Source organism: Balearica regulorum, chromosome 11 (assembly GCF_011004875.1).
Source record: "Balearica regulorum gibbericeps isolate bBalReg1 chromosome 11, bBalReg1.pri, whole genome shotgun sequence".
Classification (NCBI taxonomy): Eukaryota; Metazoa; Chordata; class Aves; order Gruiformes; family Gruidae; genus Balearica; species Balearica regulorum.
The window spans coordinates 20315485-20334411 of NC_046194.1; the positions used below are offsets into that span (position 1 = coordinate 20315485).

At 40.2% G+C, this 18927-nt stretch overlaps 2 protein-coding genes across 6 annotated transcripts in view; one reads left to right on the top strand and one right to left on the bottom strand.

Moving 5' to 3' along the window:
* Positions 1-9618, top strand: part of NXT2 (nuclear transport factor 2 like export factor 2) — a 72129-nt gene extending 62511 nt beyond the window's left edge. For 3 of the 5 annotated variants that reach the window (XM_075763647.1, XM_075763644.1, XM_075763648.1), the window contains 3 exons: positions 1980-2066; positions 3220-3364; positions 4282-7666. In XM_075763647.1, coding sequence (XP_075619762.1) covers positions 2049-2066; positions 3220-3364; positions 4282-4460 — 342 coding nt within the window. In that variant the 5' untranslated portion in view covers positions 1980-2048 and the 3' untranslated portion in view covers positions 4461-7666. Of the gene's footprint in view, position 1; positions 242-1979; positions 2067-3219; positions 3365-4281; positions 7667-9272 lie in introns of those variants that run through there. The other 2 variants (XM_075763646.1, XM_075763645.1) reach the window with 2 other exon arrangements.
* A 2763-nt stretch (positions 9619-12381) lies between these two features.
* On the bottom strand, positions 12382-13349 carry KCNE5 (potassium voltage-gated channel subfamily E regulatory subunit 5). Its single transcript, XM_075763612.1, has one exon. It carries the CDS (start codon positions 13184-13186, stop codon positions 12854-12856), a length of 333 nt encoding a protein of 110 aa, XP_075619727.1. The 5' UTR covers positions 13187-13349; the 3' UTR covers positions 12382-12853.
* Between the last annotated feature and the right edge of the window lie 5578 nt (positions 13350-18927).

Below are 18927 nucleotides of genomic sequence, written 5' to 3' on the forward strand. Positions count from 1 at the left end.
GCGAGGGGGTGTGCATGGCTCCTTCCGACTGGTCCGTCGGCCCCTGGCTGCTCCCGGGAGAGAGCTGGGTTTCTCCCCCATGGCCGTTTCTCCTTCGCTTCCAGCCTCCGCAGCATCCTTGTGCAGAGGCCTAAGGCCAGGCAGTGGTTTGTGCGACGAACCACCGTGTTTTACAGAGACCATCTGCAGAGGCCATGTGGATTGGCTAACTGTTTGGAATTGTCGTCAGAATCTTCAAGGGGTTAGGTTTGGTTGGTTGTTGTGTGTGGGTTGTTTTTTTTTTTTAAATTATGGTTTTCCTGTTAAATACTGGGAAGAAAGATTCCCAAATGAGGTGATTAGACATTGGAACAGAAATTTGAAAAAACTGAAATCTTTATCCTCAGAGATGTTCAAAACATGACTGGAGATAGGTCCCTCAGCAGTCAGACCTAACTTTGGAGTTAGATCAAGCACTGAAGTTGGCCCTGCTTTGAGCAGGGTTATGGACCAGATGACGTCCAGAAGTTTCTTCCAACCTAAATTGTTTTCAGAATTTAAAAACATATTCTGGGCTATGGTTATAGATAACTTATCTGGAGCATCAAAACTAACAAAGTTTATTTTCCATTTGACTTGTATAGCAGATACTCTAACAATTCATTCCAGTCTCCTGGTGTTTCTCTAACGCTTTCCCTCGCAGCCATGGCAACGTGTTTGACTGCTGGTTAGAAAGTGTACATGTGCGAGTGTACGTGGATTGAGAGATTATTCTCAATAACGTAGCAGGCTGAGTTATAAGGGAGGTCTAATACCCTTTGTCTCTTTGTGCCAAGGGAGAAATTTCCCTTGGTGCTTGCTGGAACACAGCGTCTTTAAAAAAAGTACTTTGTTGTATTTGTTTGGAATTGGCCTGTGGGTTCAGAAGTTGCTGGAGAAGTTAGGAAGGTGAAGAGCAGGCTTGTGGGGTAAGCAGGGATTATTTGATAGGCCGGTAAGTATTTTGCAGTATGGAGATTTCTCTGAATAGTATTGTTTCTTGTGGTGACACTGGAGGAATTTGTGGTGGTTCTGGTGTGTATTCATTAAAGACTGTTAAAAAATCTGAGTCATTAAATTGTGAAGTACTGAGTTGCAAATATTGATGGTATAATGCTGAAGTAGAATAATGATAAATAATAATATTTTAAAGAAAATATCATAACAGAACTAAATGCAGATTTCCAGATGTATGGACAGGAAATTCAGAATTACTGCTTTCCAAGATGTCACAGTTCAGGGTCTGTAAGAGATCAAAGGCCAGACAGCTAAACAAACTGAGCAAATAACCAAATGAGATCACGATGCAGTGATGTGACAGCAAAGCCTGCTACCTTTGGATAAACACAAATAGAGAGATAGAAGGAAAATAGTGAGATGTGAGGAGAAGTGTTTGGTTTTTACCTGTGGATATAGAACTGGAATGATTGATACTGGAATACATCCAGTGTGTGTGTGTTTTCTCTCTCATTTTTATATCTGTATATCCAATTATATATATTATTACATTTTACATATGTATATATAAAGGTGTTCTAAAAAATGAGACTATGGTGGCAGTGTGATGGGGTTCTCGCTGATTTTCAGAAATATGTTGAATAAATCTTGATCCTTAACTTTATTTCAGAACAGCCATCACAACAACAAATATTTGCACTGAATACTTGCATGTTCACGCAACTTGCAGCCAGCTGTAGCTCATTTTTCAATGTACATATTTGCAATTTAAATACAATAAATATATCAGCATTCACAATGAATCCTAAAACTGTCACCTGGCTCAAAGGTACCTCCTGCAAGTAGAAAAGGAGTTCAGAGTCAATTTCAACATTATTTGTCATCATCTTTCAGTGAGGATGGCAAAGACCAACAAAAGTGACTTGCTGGAGAAACTGCATAGTTGACTAGGTTGCATAAAATTGCCTAAGTTTAGTAATTTGGTGTGATTTTCTTCTCTCCAGGATTTCAAAACCTACGTGGATCAAGCTTGTAGAGCTGCAGATGAATTTGTCAACATTTATTATGAGACAATGGATAAAAGAAGAAGGGTATGTAGATATTTTGACAATACTTAGAATTGTCTCATGCATTTTTTGCTTCCTTTTCTAACTAGCATTACACTTGAAAGCACCTGAAAGTTGGTTACCGTGTATTGTGTTGGCCAAGTCGAGACCTTTGTTTCTCTTAGACGGCCCTGTAGAGGATTTTATGTTACTGTGCAGCATTGTTGTAAAAGGAGCCTTTTTAGAAAGCTCTTTAGACATCTTCATGATAATAGTTCAGATCATGTCCAGCTATAGTTTACAGGTACAGGATTTGGTCAATACAGGCAGATAAAACTTGCTTTATGTGTCTCTGAGGTCAGGATTTAGATTTTTTTTTTTTTCCAAACTTCTTTTATTAGCAGTGATCACTTCTGTTTCTGGGACTCTTCAGGATTGCCTGAGGATAAAGTGGAAACAGCTCTATCTGGCTCTGAAAGTCTTCATGGACCACATTGATGTGGTATCATGTAGCAGATACTTGCACCAAAAGAGAGCTGTGGAGACTGCTCTTTGGAATTTGAAATGTATTATAACTGTAATTTAATAACTTGGATTATGTGAAAATAGCAGCAGTTGCATGTTACTTCATACTCACTTTGTGCAGAAGTAAGTTAGGCAGAGATGTGTCAGCAGCTTGAAGGAGAGCTAGGCAGTTACTCAACTGTTACAGCTTAGGAACGTTTGGGAAGTTCTGGCCTGCTGCTGCAGATAACTGTCCTTTTTAAGTTTCCGCTGTTCCTGGTGGTGTTCACTTTTTTTTTTTTACCTAACATTATACTTTCCTGACGTAATCTGTGTTGCGCACACACAACCCCCCCAAAAAATTAGCAATAAACTTATTCTAGAAAGTAGCACTATCCTTTTGTTAGCAACTTGTTCAGTTCTATCACTAGCTTTATTAAAGGAATCTCATCAGTATGTAAATTTGGAGGCATATTATGCAGCTTATAAAGGAGAATATGTTTCAGTTTTAATTCTTGGTAAGGAGCGCTAATTGTTAACAGGAGCTAATATTTCAGGAGGGCATTTTATTTATTAAAGTAACAGAAGAAATCAGTAATTCAGAACGTAAGGATTCAAAGAATTTTGTTTTGTATGTTGTCCATTGTATGTGTTTACACATTTTCCCCAAATATGTATTTTCATAATCACTCAGGCTTTAACAAGACTTTATTTGGACAAAGCAACGTTAGTTTGGAATGGTAATGCAGTGTCCGGGCAAGAAGAACTGAATAAATTTTTTGAAATGTTGCCATCAAGTGAATTCCAGGTTAATGTGTTGGACTGTCAGCCCGTTCACGGTAAGGTTATATTACAACTTCTTTATTTTTCAGTCGTCTTATAACTGTTGAAAGTGAACTGCAATTATAATAGTGTTTAATATTTCTTTTGAAACAAACTTAAAGAAAATATTGAGAGTTGAAATGTCAAGTTGTGCATAAATACAGCACAAATCGAGATACAGCAGCTCCACACTTTCTCGTGTCTGGGAAAATATTTTAAGGACTTTTCTGTTAAGATCATATTCAGATGTAATGTATTTTCATGTGTTGAAAAAGTCTGGCTTATCAGGTTATGTTTTTTCTTGACAATGTCAGAGTCAAGATACCTCTACTGTAGCCTCTGATACTGACCTGCAGTATAATGTGGAACAACTCATTAACCTGTATGTACTTTGATTTCTTTACATCTAGAATAGATGTTAAGTTCTTTAGATTTCTGATTAACAACTGCTAAAGAAAGGCTTACATAATTGAGAAATTAATAAATCATTTCTAATGGCTATTTTGGGAATATAAGTAAGGAAGAAGCCTGTGGTCAAGCACGCTTGCTTTGCTCTGCTGTGAAAAAGATACAATCTCTAATAGCAGGGGAAAAAAGGGTATGGAACTTGCTAAATATAAATATACATCTATCTATATCTCAAATAATGAGAGCTTAGTCTAAGCAAAACCTCAGGTGTTTGTTATAGTGCTCTAAAATGAACAACATGAGATGAAAATAGAAAAGCTGTTAAAAAGCAGTGTTGGGGAGCAAATACACCATTGTCTGTACAGAAATGATGCAACAAAACTGTATTTTTCATGAATGTGTAACCAATTGTTAGCCTATAACTAGTATAACCAGAATTGATTGAAACTTCTATGTACGCTTCCTACTTCTTTACCTGTTAGTCTCTGGTTGAGTAGTTTTCTTTATACTTTTCCTCCTTGTGAAGAGCAAGCTACTCAAGGCCAGACAACAGTCCTCGTGGTGACAAGTGGGACAGTAAAATTCGATGGTGACAAGCAGCGCTACTTCAATCAGAACTTCTTGCTGACAGCTCAAGCCACACCTACCAACACAGTGTGGAAGATCGCCAGTGACTGTTTCCGCTTTCAGGACTGGGCCAGTTAGCGAGGATTGGCTATGAGAAGTGACCTCTCTCGTTCAACACGTTGAAGTTAGCTGTATGGACAGCTGTTCTCCACGCACAGGAAACGCTCTTCGTGTTGCGTCTGTCATTATGGAAGGTCTACAGATGTTTCAGGGTTGATCGGAATGACCGTGGGTTTAGTAGTAAACAATCTTAAAATGCGAGAGGTTGCTCATGTTAGCTGAACATAATAAAATGCTGAAGGCAGTGAGCTGTGTTGGAATTGTTCCTAAAATGCCTTACATGCAGCTGTGCTGCCACTTCCAGACTTCTTGTTTGTAATGCTGAACACTGACACTCTACTGTTTGAACACAAAATCCTCTTAATGTACAATTCTGATTCTTAATGTACAAACACGTAATTGCTTCGACTTGAAAAGATCTTTTTTTACAGTAGCATCTTCCCTCTTTTGAAAAACTTGCTTGTGGCAGGTAGATAGAATTCTCAAAGCTACCTACTCTTGGTTGGAAGAGGCTAGGAAGAATTGGCAATGATTTCTACTGTTTGTGGAAGTATCAAATATAGCTCCTGAGTGTGTAATCTCACAAATAATCCATTGGAAAGCTAATGTTACCTTTTGTGATACGAAAGGACTAAATAATCTCATCAGGTTTCCTTTTGGCTTGAGCTTCTTGGACTTTGGTTGTAGTTAATTTACGTTGATTCGTATGTCAGGGATGCTGAATGATTCAGAGCTCCTATGCCTACAACTCTTGTCACATGCATGTGAAGGACTTCAAACCAATTTTTTTCTTTTGAAGTCTTAGAGAGTAAGCAATAGGTCAGCTACTTCATTTCTGTTTTGCTTTAACTGTTAATTCTGTTGCTATGAGGTTTGGACTATTTTCCCAAATTTAGTCTGCAAGTTTTAAATCCCTACTGCCTTTTCAGGAAACATTGTAGTAAAAAAGTGGCACTGAAAGTGTGTATTACTGTGAAGCCTTCGATATTTCTCTTCAGTACTGTTATTCAGAACAGGTGCTTTGATTATTTTCAACTTAGAAGAACAGCTCCGGACACAAGTACCGTCTTCCTCTCATGCAGATTTTTACTGTAGTTTTCATGCTCTTTTTAAGTATTACCTTTAATTATTGACTTGGGGGGGTGTGTGTCTTACTTTAAATTTGCAGTTTGAAGCTTTCAGCTGCTTTAAAATAATTTTCAAGACTACAAGGTTAAGACTGTCCATCTTAACTTGGAAACGCAAGAGTAAATCTGAGTGTCAGCACATTTGTTTCAAACTGGTACGTTTCAGTTTTAAGCTGAGTTAAACAAAAATTTAGCTACATATGTGAGAGTACACTTGCTTCTAACTGAAAATACATGAGGGGAGCTTGTGACTCTAATCTTAATACATGTTGCAATTACGGCAGCAACCTGTATACAAAAGCAGTTATGACTGCAGCTCGCTTGTTTTTAAGACTTAAATCAGGGAAAACTGTGAAAATTAGCAATATTTAACTTGTGTCAAACATCTTAAAACATCTGTAGTTTGTGATATAATCCCACAAATAATGGGATATGTAGGTGGAATGGGTGGATTTATTTTCTTTTAAGGTCTTTACATCAGTAAGTTAGAATTGTTAACCTGGCTCTATTCAGAAGCTGTTTATGTTCTGAACTATTGTGTAAATATTTTTCAGCCTGAAGAAAATGAATTCCTGCAAAATAATGCAAGAAGTGTAGAATTTTTGAAAACTGTAAATACATTGTTATTTCTGTATGTGGTGAAGAAAAGATCCCCCTATTTAATTACTGTTTGTTCTTAACAGAATATGCAAGGTTCATATGTTTGTATTCTATGAGTTTGAAAAGAAAACTTAACCATAAACTTGCCTGTTACTGATACAGCAGTGTTGAACTGTGACACTGGTGCGGTGTGCTTTTCTGTTTTTTTAATTTGCTGATGATATATAAGTAGTGTTACAGGTTTTGACTTTTGATATGTCGTGATGGGTGCAGCTGTAGCATTTGCTTGTTGAACTTTGAAGGCAGTCACCAGAACATAACACTGCTGTCTGTACCTGATAAGCTTGTCCTGGGAATAAATACTTACTGGCTATTTTTTATTCAAGTTTTAATTTGTATAGTAGTTCTTAAGATTTTTCTAGGCAGACTGGGAGATTTAAAATATATGAGGCAATGTTCACGCAGATACTATTTTCAAATGCAGGCTGCTTTTAAATCTGACTTCTGCAATTAGTATTAAAAAAACCCAACTGTATAAAAAAAGCCACCACTACCTGAACATTACTTGGGAAGCTTCCTAACTGGCCTAGCTGGCCAAACCCAGTTTAAACTCTTACTTGGCAAGATGTGTAGTTGGAATTGGACTTGCTATGCATACAGGGGTTTTTGGAGAGAAATTTGTTAGAACATAATTGCTTCAGCCTAGGGAGACGTGCCAGTTACGTACTGCCAATTTCCATCATTTTCGATGAGGATCACTTAGAGTGATTCAGTACCACCATGATTAGCTGTTGCTCCTTATAACCGCAAATGCTGTTTCACAAAATATTTTTATGGAGCATAATAAGTGATAATGTAGCTATTAGATTAAGTCAGTGATATGACAACTGAGTAATCAATAGCACAAACAAAAAAATCTTTTCCATGCTATCTGGAGAAGGTAGCGATGCTGCAGCTCTGTGCTGCTTGTTAAAAGTTCTGTGCTGAAATTAGCAGAAGAGAACATACAAATGCTTTTTGTTCCGTTAAGTACAAAACCATTGGGGTGGTTTAGTGTTCCCTGTTAATACTACCATTTTTTTGATGTTTGATACCGAGTTACTCATGTACAACTATCTGAAACAAAGCCAGCTGAAGAGCTAAGCACTTCCACATACTGAATTGTGGATACTGAAGACTTAATAGATCATCTGTTTTGTGTATTTTCCCTGTATTGTCTTTATCAGTCTCTGGTTTTATGTCACTTTGTTCTTTTGGCATACTACAGTTAAAATGATTTAAAATATTTGTGCTGTTTCTTAGAGTGGAGACAAGTGATTTGTTCTGATGGTTTTGATACGCATATGCTTCCTTATCGTGATTGGAGAAAAGCACATTATAAAGAAATGCTGTTTTATCAGTAAAGTAACTTTCCACACTTGAATATATTTTGTAATTTTTTGAAATTGTTTAAGACCTCTTGTAAGATTAATTTAAAAAAAAAGAAAAAAAACAAAACCTACCTGATGTTCTGCTTTTTTTAAATTATTATTAGAAGTTTTCGTAGTTTGTTCTTAGATATTAAAAGTGCAAGAAATAATTTGTGGCTTCCATATCTTTACTGCTTGTGTTCTAGGTGTGAGTTATGTGTTCTGATTGTTGCAGCATGGTGCTGGGGCACGGCAGAACAGGCTGGCTGTGAGCTCTTTGTCAGTCCTGCGGTAAAAAAAAAAGTGTCTGGAATAATACCCCTATAGCAAATGCCTCACCAAGGGCACTGGCAAGCAGTATATGGTGTTGAACTGGGTAGAATAACAATCTCAAATTGTTATTCTAAAATTTACTGAAGTTTAGACTGCTGTATAACACATGGATGAAGTCAAACAAAATTTGTGCCAGATCCTTGGACTGTAAATTTTTTCACTGAGAACATATTGTTGTGCCTCTGCTGTTTCTCTGCTAAGAAGAAATGAAACAAATAAGGAATGGTTCATGTGACTACGGGTGATTTATTCACTATATTTTGCTGTTTAAAACGTCAAATTTCTAACAAACAGTGTAGATGAGGATGCTAATGCAAGGTCAACGTTTGCATGGAAACAGACATTGTTCTAGACACACATTATAGAAACAATTAGTGCCAAATATATTGTAAAGTTCTTGCTGTGTTTGAAGGTGTAGATTTCAATGAGGCTTTGCAAGCAGTCACTTTTTGTAATTATCCTGAATAAGGCTCCGACAGCTGATGCAGTGTAAAGGTTTAGGAGCACTGGGAAAAATAAATCACAGTTTGGGCCAAAACAGAAGATATTTTTGCATGTATGTTGAAAGTGAATCCAGAAATTGGTCTTTCAGTATTCCCCCTGGGCTGAAGAACAGAATAGTTAAGGCTTTCTAAACAAGCTTTTCTTTTCTGGTCCTAACTAAGAAGTAGGTCATTGATAGCTGAGCATACTCCTTCAGAAAGCTGGGTTTAATAATATACATATAAAAATAATAAATCTATCTTATCTTTTGTGTCCAGTGATTGAATGGATTTCAGAGACTAAATGGCCATTTTGCCCTGCATCAGTAATACAGGTGCCTTAGAATATGCTATTGATGTAAAAAAATGTTGAATTTCAGTGCCTAATTTTTGTCTTCTTACAATCTAATTCAGTTCATTCCCAATGGGTTTGCAGTTTCATGGGTTTTTAAGGTTTCCAACCAGCACACAATGTATTGGACTTACAAGCAAAAATAAATGAATGTTGCTGCTGGGCTTAATACTTATTTATCAAGGTCTCTGTATGCCACTCTATGAATTCCTCTTAGGTGTTCAGTACTTTGGTGCGTGTATTGACACCAACAGAATAAGAATTAATTTGATGTGAACTCGCGTTACCAGCTCTGCAATGTAACCTTCTGTCAGCTACAGCATGTTCTTAGGTTTTGAGTGTTTAAAGCTCATTTTTCTTCTGAACTCGACACATCTATGCTGAATCCTTAGGCTCATCTGGATAGAACAATCCGTATGAGCATTGTGAGTTCTCACGTGTAACTGAATTGATTTAGGAGGTTTGAATTCCTAACAGACTGAAGTTTTGCTACTCCAAAAGGCCTAATTTTGTTTTATTTCTCCCAGTCCTGGGGCAGTGCTGCTTGGTAGAGCAGTCTAACCTGGTCTCACAGGGTTCCTGTTTCCAGCTGAATGCTATGGGTGTTGCTTTCATTGGAGAGTCTTCAAGAAATGGAGGGCTTCCTTCAAGTGGCTAGTTCTGTTGTCAGTTAGAGTCCCAGAGGACTCTATCCCATGGTACACTTTCCTCTTTAATTTGTGATTTAATGGAACTTAAAACAGTATGTGGACTGTAACAAAAAATGGTACCATGTGTTTATGGGAAAAAGAGAAACTGTAAAAGAACAGTGCACTGAAAAGCATTTTGTATCTTTACAGTTACAGGTTCTACATCATCTTGATAGTAATAACACAAATTAACAAGGGGTTCATGATCCTATGATTCTAAATGGAATTACAAGTTGTGTAGTGGTTCCACTGGTTATTATTTCCTGATGATTAGTCAGTTGTGAGACAGGTATAGGGAATAAAAACAATTTTTATTTTCTGGCAGACTTACTGTACCCAAGAATTACAGTTAAGTATAAATACAGGCAAGAATAAATTGGCATTATCTTTAGAACATAACATAGATCATACTGAGGTAATTACAATGAGGTGTAAATACAGGCGATGGCAAGAATAAATTGGCGCTATCTTTAGAACATAACATAGATCATTCTGAGGTTTGTGACCTCAGAGAGGCAGGAAGGCAGATTCGATAAGTCTTTCTGTCCTAAATGTGGGAGTATTGTCACCTTTGTACTCCACACTTTCTCTAAGCCAGGAGGTGCCTACGCATACTTTGAAGCCTACGTTCTCAGAATCATAGAATGGTTTGGGTTAGAAGGGACCTTTAAAGGTCATCTAGTCCAACCCCCCTGCCATGGGCAGGGACATCTTCAACTGCTCAGAGCCTCGTCCAACCTGACCTTGAATGTTGCTGTCTGGGCAATCTGTACCAGTGTTTCACCACCCTCATTATTGTTCCTTGCATCCCTTGCCAAGTTCAGCTCCAGCCACAGCTTGGCCTTCCTCACCCCATCCCTACACAACCGGGCAGTGTGCCTGTACAGAATTCTGAAAAATTATCTACTAGAGACACCATGAATATTAGAAATGTGTAAAGTGAATAAACACATGTATATAGCCAATTGCATTTGTATATTTAAGTATTTGTAGATTCATATTGTATTTAAGCGTATCTGCATATATGGTGTATGCCTTGTTTCAGTGTAAACTACAGTTAATGCATGATGGTGTTATCTTATTTAAACATCTGGTTGAACTGTAACTATAAGAATAGATGGACTGATGTAAATCACAAATTACTAGAGTTCGCTGAGACCTTGTGATTCTTTCAGGTATTGAAAGGTACAGATAGAACAGGTGATAATTATAATTAGATGTTTTGTTAGTTACTTGGCAGGAGGTCTTGTGCTTTCCTTATTTGTGAACTGTGTAATGAAGGGTGAAATTTTCAGAAGGGCAGCCCTGTATTTTTAGGTAGGACCTAACTACAGTATGTTGTACATACTTTGTGTTTCGGGGGGGGGGGGGGGAAGAGAAACAGATTGATTATGAAGATATGTAATCTGTGGTATTTGTTGGACACTGACTCAGAGGGACTGCCACAACTTCTGTAGGATGAAGCAATGGAAAGCAGTTAGTAACCAGATGATACTAAATAAGACGTTAGGCACACATTTTAGTGCCCGGTGCATTGAAGCTTTGATGTGTGCAAATCTTTCGTACTCAGAAAACAGTCCTTCCCCTGTTCTTGTCTAACCTAGCTGAGTGCAGCCATAGCAGTCAGCACTGTAGTTCCCAAATAATTTCTAAGCTATTAGTCTGTAATGTGTCCTGCTGATAGGCAGTGATCAGGCAGAAAAAGAGATGTTAATCACTGAGACAGGTTAAATAAAAGGGTTTGGATATGCATAATGATCTCCTCTTCCCTATAGGGGGGGAAACTTTGGTTGTGGTTAGCTTAGTTCTGATTGTACTGAAGGAAATCCTCACAGAAAATCTTCTAGTGGGGCCAATACGGTGGTTTAGTTATCCCAGTGTGAAAGTTCATTAGATAGTCAGTTTTTACAGCTTAAAATACGTATGTGTGTGTTGGTTTTTCTGATGTCCTTTTTTCCACATGATGCTAACTACTACATTTTCTTTGCTGAGCTAAAGATTTCACATACATCTACTGATGTAATGCTGGTATATAGTGCTATTGCATATACTCCCATTGAAATGTTTTTTGGAGCTTGAACTTTTTCCCTGCCCCATACTTTTCAATTATTGAAACGTCTGGGTATTCAGAAGATACTGTTTGATATCTAATGATACTTTGTAATTTGGTCTGTGGATATTGCAGTAGTTTTCTATAGTGACAAAGTCGATTTGATAACCTGCAGTCCTCTCAATGATTTATTTTTTTTTAACTCATCACTTGAGGTATCCAGTTTAGAGTGATTCCCCACAAAGATATAGTAGAGATAGCACAATGCAGTAGTTGCCAAATATAAGAACTTAAGATGGTTTTGCTGGTGGAAAGAATATCCCTGAGCGTTTTATAGGAAATCTAAATCTATAACATAAAAATCTCTCCTCCTTTGAAGTTCATGTCAAAACTCTGCTATCCTGCAGCGTGGTTTGGATAAAATCCAAATAGTAGTTTGGATTGTGTAGTGCAGCATTCCTGGTGAAGGTACTTGTTCCTTGGAATTTTTCAGTAATATTTATCTGAAAAAAACCCCACCTGAAACCCAAACCAAGAAATAATAGTCTATTAACATGGCTAGAACATCTGAACCAACTTTTGCCTGCCTAGTTTTTTGTAGAAATCATGTGCTGTAGGTTAACTTGTACAAAGATATTCTTGGAGTTACATGTCTCTGTGTGTGGAAGGATGTCATTGCTGGCTTTAAAAGTTATTGTGCATTGGCAAAGCCACAGTACCGAGATGAGGTACTGATGCCTTTCTCATGGGAACAACTGCAGTTTCTAAGTTCTTTTTGTTTTGATAAATGCTTCCACATAAGCCAAAACAATCTTGCTTTAACAGAATGAGACCTGACCCTTCCAATCCATTGTACCTGGCATAACTATCAATGCTCTGAAGTGATAGAAGGGTGCATAATACAACAATAATGGCGCTGCTTTTAATGATGCGAAATAATAGCAGTAATAGCGTTGTGGTCAGATAACAAGGCGGAATGCAAACTGATTTTAAAGAAGATGTTAAACTAAGATCTAAAGATGACTGATGAGAGAGGTCTCTGTACGTACGTAATGCAGGTATTTATAGTAGAAAAGCCATACAAATCAACCCAAAGAGTTAAAGAACAGCCCTTGCCGCAAGACAATCCTCGAGCGCTGTACGAGCTAACGCGCAAGAACAATCTCTTCGCCATCCCGCTACTCGTTCAACCAGACGAGTCTCGGCGGCAGCCCGCCTCCGTCTGCCCGTTGGTCACCGTGCGTTGTCCTCCAGGGAGCTGAGCTGCAGGCGGGAGGGCGGCAGAAACGGTGCCGTGGCAGGGCCGGCCTCAGAACCCTTCCGAGCGCCGTGCCGATCCTGCTGCCTGGCGGGGCAGCCCGGGCCGCGCTCACATCAGCCGCTGGCCCTCGGCGGGGCCGCCCTCTTCGGCCGGCTGGCCCGGGCCGCCGCGGCCCCAGTCGCGTTCTATGTAGAGGTGGTAGGGGTCGTGCTTGGACTCCAGCTTCCGCGAGCGGGTGTAGGCCAGGATGAGCCCCCCGGCCAGGCAGCCGTAGAAGATCATGATGAGCAGGATGTACAGCGAGGCGTCGCCCCCCGGCCCGGTCCCGGTCCCGATCCCAGCTGTCGGTGGGGCGGACGCGCTGGCATTGCCGCCCCGGCGCAGCTCCCGCAGCAGCGCGCTGAGCAGCGCCTGCAGCCGCCGCGGCTCGCTGCAGTTCATGGCGCGGCCGTGCCGCCCCGGCTCCCTCTGCCCTGCCGGCAGGAACACGCCGCCCGCCCCCTGCACGCCTCCCCTCCGCCCGGGGGGGAGCCCGGCCTGCAGCGGAGTGCCGGGAGGAGCAGCGGCAGCCGGCGGGGCTGGGCACAGTGGGAAGGGTGCGCTTGGGTGGACCGTGTGATGGACCTGCTGGGAAATGGGCTTGGTGCTCCAGTCCTGAATTAGAGTTGCTTGGATAACCTAGCTGTGTCTGTACTGGTAGTGGAGAGCTTTGAAACTCTGTGATTATTATCATACCTGGAGTTCAGATAAAATGGTTTATGCAAGTAATCCAAGGACCGAGCCCTCTGCTCGAGAGGTGTCAGCCACAGCCTCACCGCCCGGTGACTTAGGGCTGTGCCTTCCTCTGCTGTCTGCGTGAAATCCAGCCTGCGTGCTGCCACCTCCCAAATAGGGAAGAAAGAGCCTGGTGTTTGAAAAGGCTAATTCCACTTCCTCGCAGTGCCAAATTTCATTCAGATGCATGCTCCCATGCTAGAAGGGATAAAAGACTCTAATTCTGTTTGAAAGGTGCAGCTGGAAAAAAGCAATCATGTAGAAAACAGCTGAGCAGTCCTTAGCCTGTGCTGCTGGGAGCAGGTCCTGCACAGGTGAGGCTGCTGAGCACCAGCTGGGCTCCTGCTCCCTCGGGGAGGGAACAGTGAGAGAACTGAGAAAAATGTCCATTTCCCTCAGAGAACAGTGCAAACTGAGATCCCTTTACAGGCTCCCTGAGGTACAGAAGCAAGATCTTTCATGGAAGTAAATGCTTGGGAAAATGCAGGTCCACCAAAATAAAGCCAGGAAGGAGCTGGTTTTAGTAATGTTGGCAGCTTACCAGTCCTGTTGCAGGGCTCTTTGTGGCAAAGCGATGAGCATGAGCCCTGCCTGCCCAGGCAGCCTGGCAGAGCTGTGCAGGACCTGCTGCTCCATGAGGCCAGCTGCAAGAGCTGGTACCCAGCTCCGTGCGGGCAAAGCTATAGCAGATCCATACAGAAGGCCCTGGGCATGCTCACAGAGCAGGTTTGCTGTTGAGTGGCACATAACAGAAAAGCAAGGAGGTGTTGCAAGGAAAGGTGGTGGGGTACAGGTCCTTGAGCAGCAGCAGCTGTGATGGTCAGACACCCAGAGGCAGAATTAATTGGACTAATTAAAAGAATTAGTAATTTGCCAAAGAGGATCTGTTCCTTGAGTGGAAAGGCCTGGAGAGGACTGAATGTTAGCAGGCTGGTTTCTGAGCTGTTCCCAGGATGTCTGTGCTGGAGAGGGACTGAGGCTGCAACAGACAGGCAAGTTATCTTAATTATATTTTTTTTTTCTCTTAAATCTCTGTGCCCATAGTTAAGGGTTTTTTGAAATCCTATGAATGCTCTGAGGGCCTCAGATTTTTCCTGTTCCCAGTTAGTTTATAACTTAAAATTCAGTTGTCATCATGCTTATAGGTGAATGTGGCAGATGCATGTGTTACAAATTCACAATCTGCAGCATTTAGAATCATTTTTTACATTGTGTACTTTCTTTGACTGTTTCTGGCAGCTGGCTAGGGCTCATTGCTGTGTTCCATCCCATTTTCTTCTCACTGCTTTCATGGAAATGAATGTATTTTAACAGTGCATGAGAATGAGTGCCCGTCTGTGAGCTGGGCAGCTGGAAAGGCAAGTTGGTGTGGCATTGACTTGGGCTTTTGTGTTTAAACAGTATTAGGCAAGAGTGCAGTCCTGCTAGGTTAAGTTTTGAAAGAATAGCAGCTGGTTTTTCATAATGCTTCTCTTTTAGTCTTTAAGTTGCTCCAGAAGAAACAGTAGTAAAATAGGATGTTTCTGCAACAATAAATTGTCCCTCCTTTCCACCACCACCCCCCCACCCCCCAAGAGTTGCAATTCATTATTTCTTGTTTCTCTATCAGCAAAATATAGCTGAGAAACCCTCCGGTTTAAGGATAGTTAAGATCTCTGCTTCCCCCCAGCACCAGTGGAGTTTACAAGCTGTAGGGCATGAGTGAGAGATTGCTGCCTAGTCAGCAGGATGTGTTTCTGTTGTGTGTGTGGGTGAGGTTTTTCTCTTATGAGTCCTTTTACAAAATCATGTTTCTTGAGCAAAGTTTTTGGTTCAGATATGTGGCAAGCATCTTGCATTATCTACAGGTGACCTACTGTGAAAGTGTATTGGTAACTAGACAGCAGAAATAAAACAGAAAATACAATAGATCATAGTTTTTACTACAGTTAGGGGGACAGAATGTCCAATTTAGAATCTCAAGAGAGTCAAAACCCAGAGTCTGAGAGATTTTTCTTCGTGTGGTGCCAGGTTTTATTCTGCTTTTCTACAGTATGTTTTTTGTTGGTGTGAACAATTTTCTTGGCATCTTTCCTCTGAAAGGACGGACTCTGCTTGCCAGTAAATGCTTAGAGTGGGTTGTATGTAGGTTAAAACAGAGTCAAACTGACTTGTTAGAAATTCAGCTTGGGTTGTGCGGTAGCATTTGTTTCTAGAGCTCCTTAAGAAGTCACTGTCACCACCTCTGCATTTCCACCCCTCACAGCAATATCATTATTGTGCTACTGCAAGCGTTCAGAGCAGAGATCCATGTTTTAAAAATAACAAGGGTGAAAAAAGTCACAAGGTGAGAATTACACTATGACATAAGAGGTAAATGTGTTCTGGAATGCTGTATAGGGCAGATATCTTATTTTGAACATAGGGACAGAGTGGCCCTGGTTAAACGACCCTGATTAAATTTAATAAAGACACGCTCATTGGGAGAGGCTGGGTTTGCTTAGACTTGAAAGACAAAAAGTCCAGGCAGGCAGCTATAGAGAACAGCGATCCATTCTTCATGTTTGCTCCCTGGGGGGAGCACCATAAGTAAGGAGCTGATCTGTATCCAACAGGAAAGGTTTAGGTTAGATACCGTGATGTTTAAAACAAATAAAAACCCCAGCAACACCTCCCAGGGCTGGGACTTTTGTTAAGTGCTGGAACAAGATGTGGACTCGCTCCCCAAAGTTGTAGTTGGGCTAGTTTTATTATTAAATAGGCTCAACAGAAGCCTGTTCGTAGTTGTCCAGTGCTGTTTCAAATCAAGAAGTGCTAAATTACGTCCCCTGCCACTTCCTTATCTGTCTTTTTAAAAAAGTAAAACTTGTATGATGTCTTTTTGCTTTAGTATTTTAATGATAGGAGATCATGTCTTACAGTGATAGGTATTCACACTCAGGGTCTGGATTTTCAGAAATAATGGGGATGGCATAGATGTGGTGGTCACACTTCTGTCATAGAAGAGAGGTTAGGGTAAATGCAGCAATAAGCATGTGTGACAAACACAAAGTGACTGCTGGCATATCTGTTAATGTTCATCAGGTTATTGGTGTTTCAAAATGGGAGAACAAGTAAAAAATGCAACAGATCATTTTTGTTTTGCTTTAAAAGCGTAGGTGAGTACTCTTAGGATCAGACACTGCCCAGAGCTCTGTTTGTCTAATTTAATTAGCATTAGTCTGATGTCAAGACTACACTCTTCCAACTAAAGACAGTTTTGGATATATTACCTGTGATAATTGGCTTAGTTAAAACACTTTGTCGATATAGAATGGCTCTAATTTTCGTAGAAACATGTCTCTTGGCAATAAAGGTGTATCAAGATTCTAGATATTACAGCTCCCAGTAGCAAAGCAATAGTGCAGACACCCCATTTCTGTTGGAACTTGCTCAAATTAAATTATGTGAAAATGACAGGCCACCAACAAATCTGTATTTAGTAGTCAGCCCCATTCCTCCATGGCTGATGTAATCCTATTGCATTAAAAAACCAACAACCACCCAATCAATAATCTGCTTTGCAGCAGCACCAAGTTAACTGGAAATGTGTTTTGTTTATTGCTCCAGGTAAGTATTCACACTGCTATAGAATACCTGAGGTTTACTCTGTGCGCCATTCAGAATTCCATGTAAGCAGTGACTGTGAGTTTTACCAATTGTATTTTGTAGGTCACTTTTGTGACATCTTATGCAAAAGAAGCACAAGATTTGTTATTTTTAAGCTTCTAATATTTAAATTTTAGCCTCCAAAAGGGAAATTGATTTATTCTCATGCAAATAGTGCAGCCATTAGGCAGACTTAGGAAAAAAACAAAACCAAACCCCAACCCAAAAGACCCCACACCAAAACCAATTTCATAATGAGAGTTTATTTCTTGTGTTGCATGTAATTGCAGAACATCACTGATTTTTCATTGGAATACAATGTCGTTATTTGACACTATCATTCTGGAATGTGGTAGACTGGGGGGGGAGGGGCAGTTTTGATGGAAAGCTATTGACCTGCTTTCTCAACTCACATCCTGTTCCTTCTATAGCCAGGCAGCATGTGATGGGAACTGCAGTTCACCATACAGCCTTACCTGGCAGGCAGCTCTCTACATCATGTTATGCTCAGAGTTCTCTTGATGGGCACTAAAATTGCATTGGGTTGGTTAAACACCACCTCACCTGCTCTTAAGGGAGTAACTCTTTATTTTCTCTGTAGATACTTTTTTTTTTTTTTCCCTTTGCAAGCCATTTAATGAGAGCTGTTACATGTAGCATTACTGTTGCCTTCTGTACAGGAACCAGGTCTCCCAGCCCCCACCCAAGGTTCTGTGTCAAAGCTGTTCCTGAAAGATGTTTGTTTAACCTTCGTGGACTCCAAGGCACTAAAGACTTTCCATGGCAGAGATCTTGAGCAACTAATTCAGTATTTAGTAAGGAATTTTTTTAAGTCCTGTGTTTCTTTTAAAATGTCTAATCATAAATGTCACTTAGCTCCCTGTTCCTCCTCTTCCACTGGTGCCAGCTCTTTTGTGCCTTTGTTAGAGTAACATGGCATGTAGTTGAAGGTTAATCATCTCTTGTCATGTGTCATTCCTCTTCAGGCCAGCTAAACTCTGCTATAATCTTCCTTCACAGATCAAGCTTTCTAGTCCCACTGTTACTGTAGTATTCATACTCTGGCTTTCTTTAGATATCCCGTGGTTTTTGAAGGGCCTAAATACAATCTTGTATCAGACGTGCCCAAACTGGATTTTGTTTCTCTTTAAACTTCTCAGACTTAGGAGGATAATCTTAAATTGTGAACCTGCTTTCTGAAGAACTTGCAGCTACTTTGAGCTTTCTGGAACCTTCACATTTAGTAAATTAACTGCTCCCTCACACTTTAGTCCTGTGTTGTACATCCTTTCAGTCAAGCACAGGGTATCACCTGTAACTATCACATAACAGTTTTGAAGCCACATGCTATCACTTCATCTGCGTCCTAGTTCCTTATTTTTAATGGTGAGAATGCTTCTTTCTTCCCCACAAGCTCTGTCACAAAAGGATTTAGAATTCATTAAAAATAAGGATAACGTTCTTGCCAAACTGCAAATATTATATTTGCAAATAATCCCCGTATTTGAAGGTGGCCTGATGTAATCCTTCCCCTTCTCCAAAAATGTTTGCAAAGCTGATGTGTTATCAACTTGTCTTTTGCAGCACATCCACATTTAGTTTCTTTCTTAAAAGAAAAACTAGGCCCGCTCTAGGTTTTGTTTTCAACATCTGTAGTATGTATTCATTGCTGCTGCTTCTGAGTTCATTTAAGGTATGCTCAGTGTCAGAGAGAGAATGTGAGGCGCTGAACAGTAACTACAGACAACTGTGCAATATACAAAGATCTTTCAAAACACAAA

Coding starts and splice junctions, on each gene's coding strand:
- KCNE5 (XM_075763612.1), bottom strand. CDS start 13,186: ATGAACTGCAGCGAGCCGCGGCGGCTGCAGGCGCTGCTCAGCGCGCTG.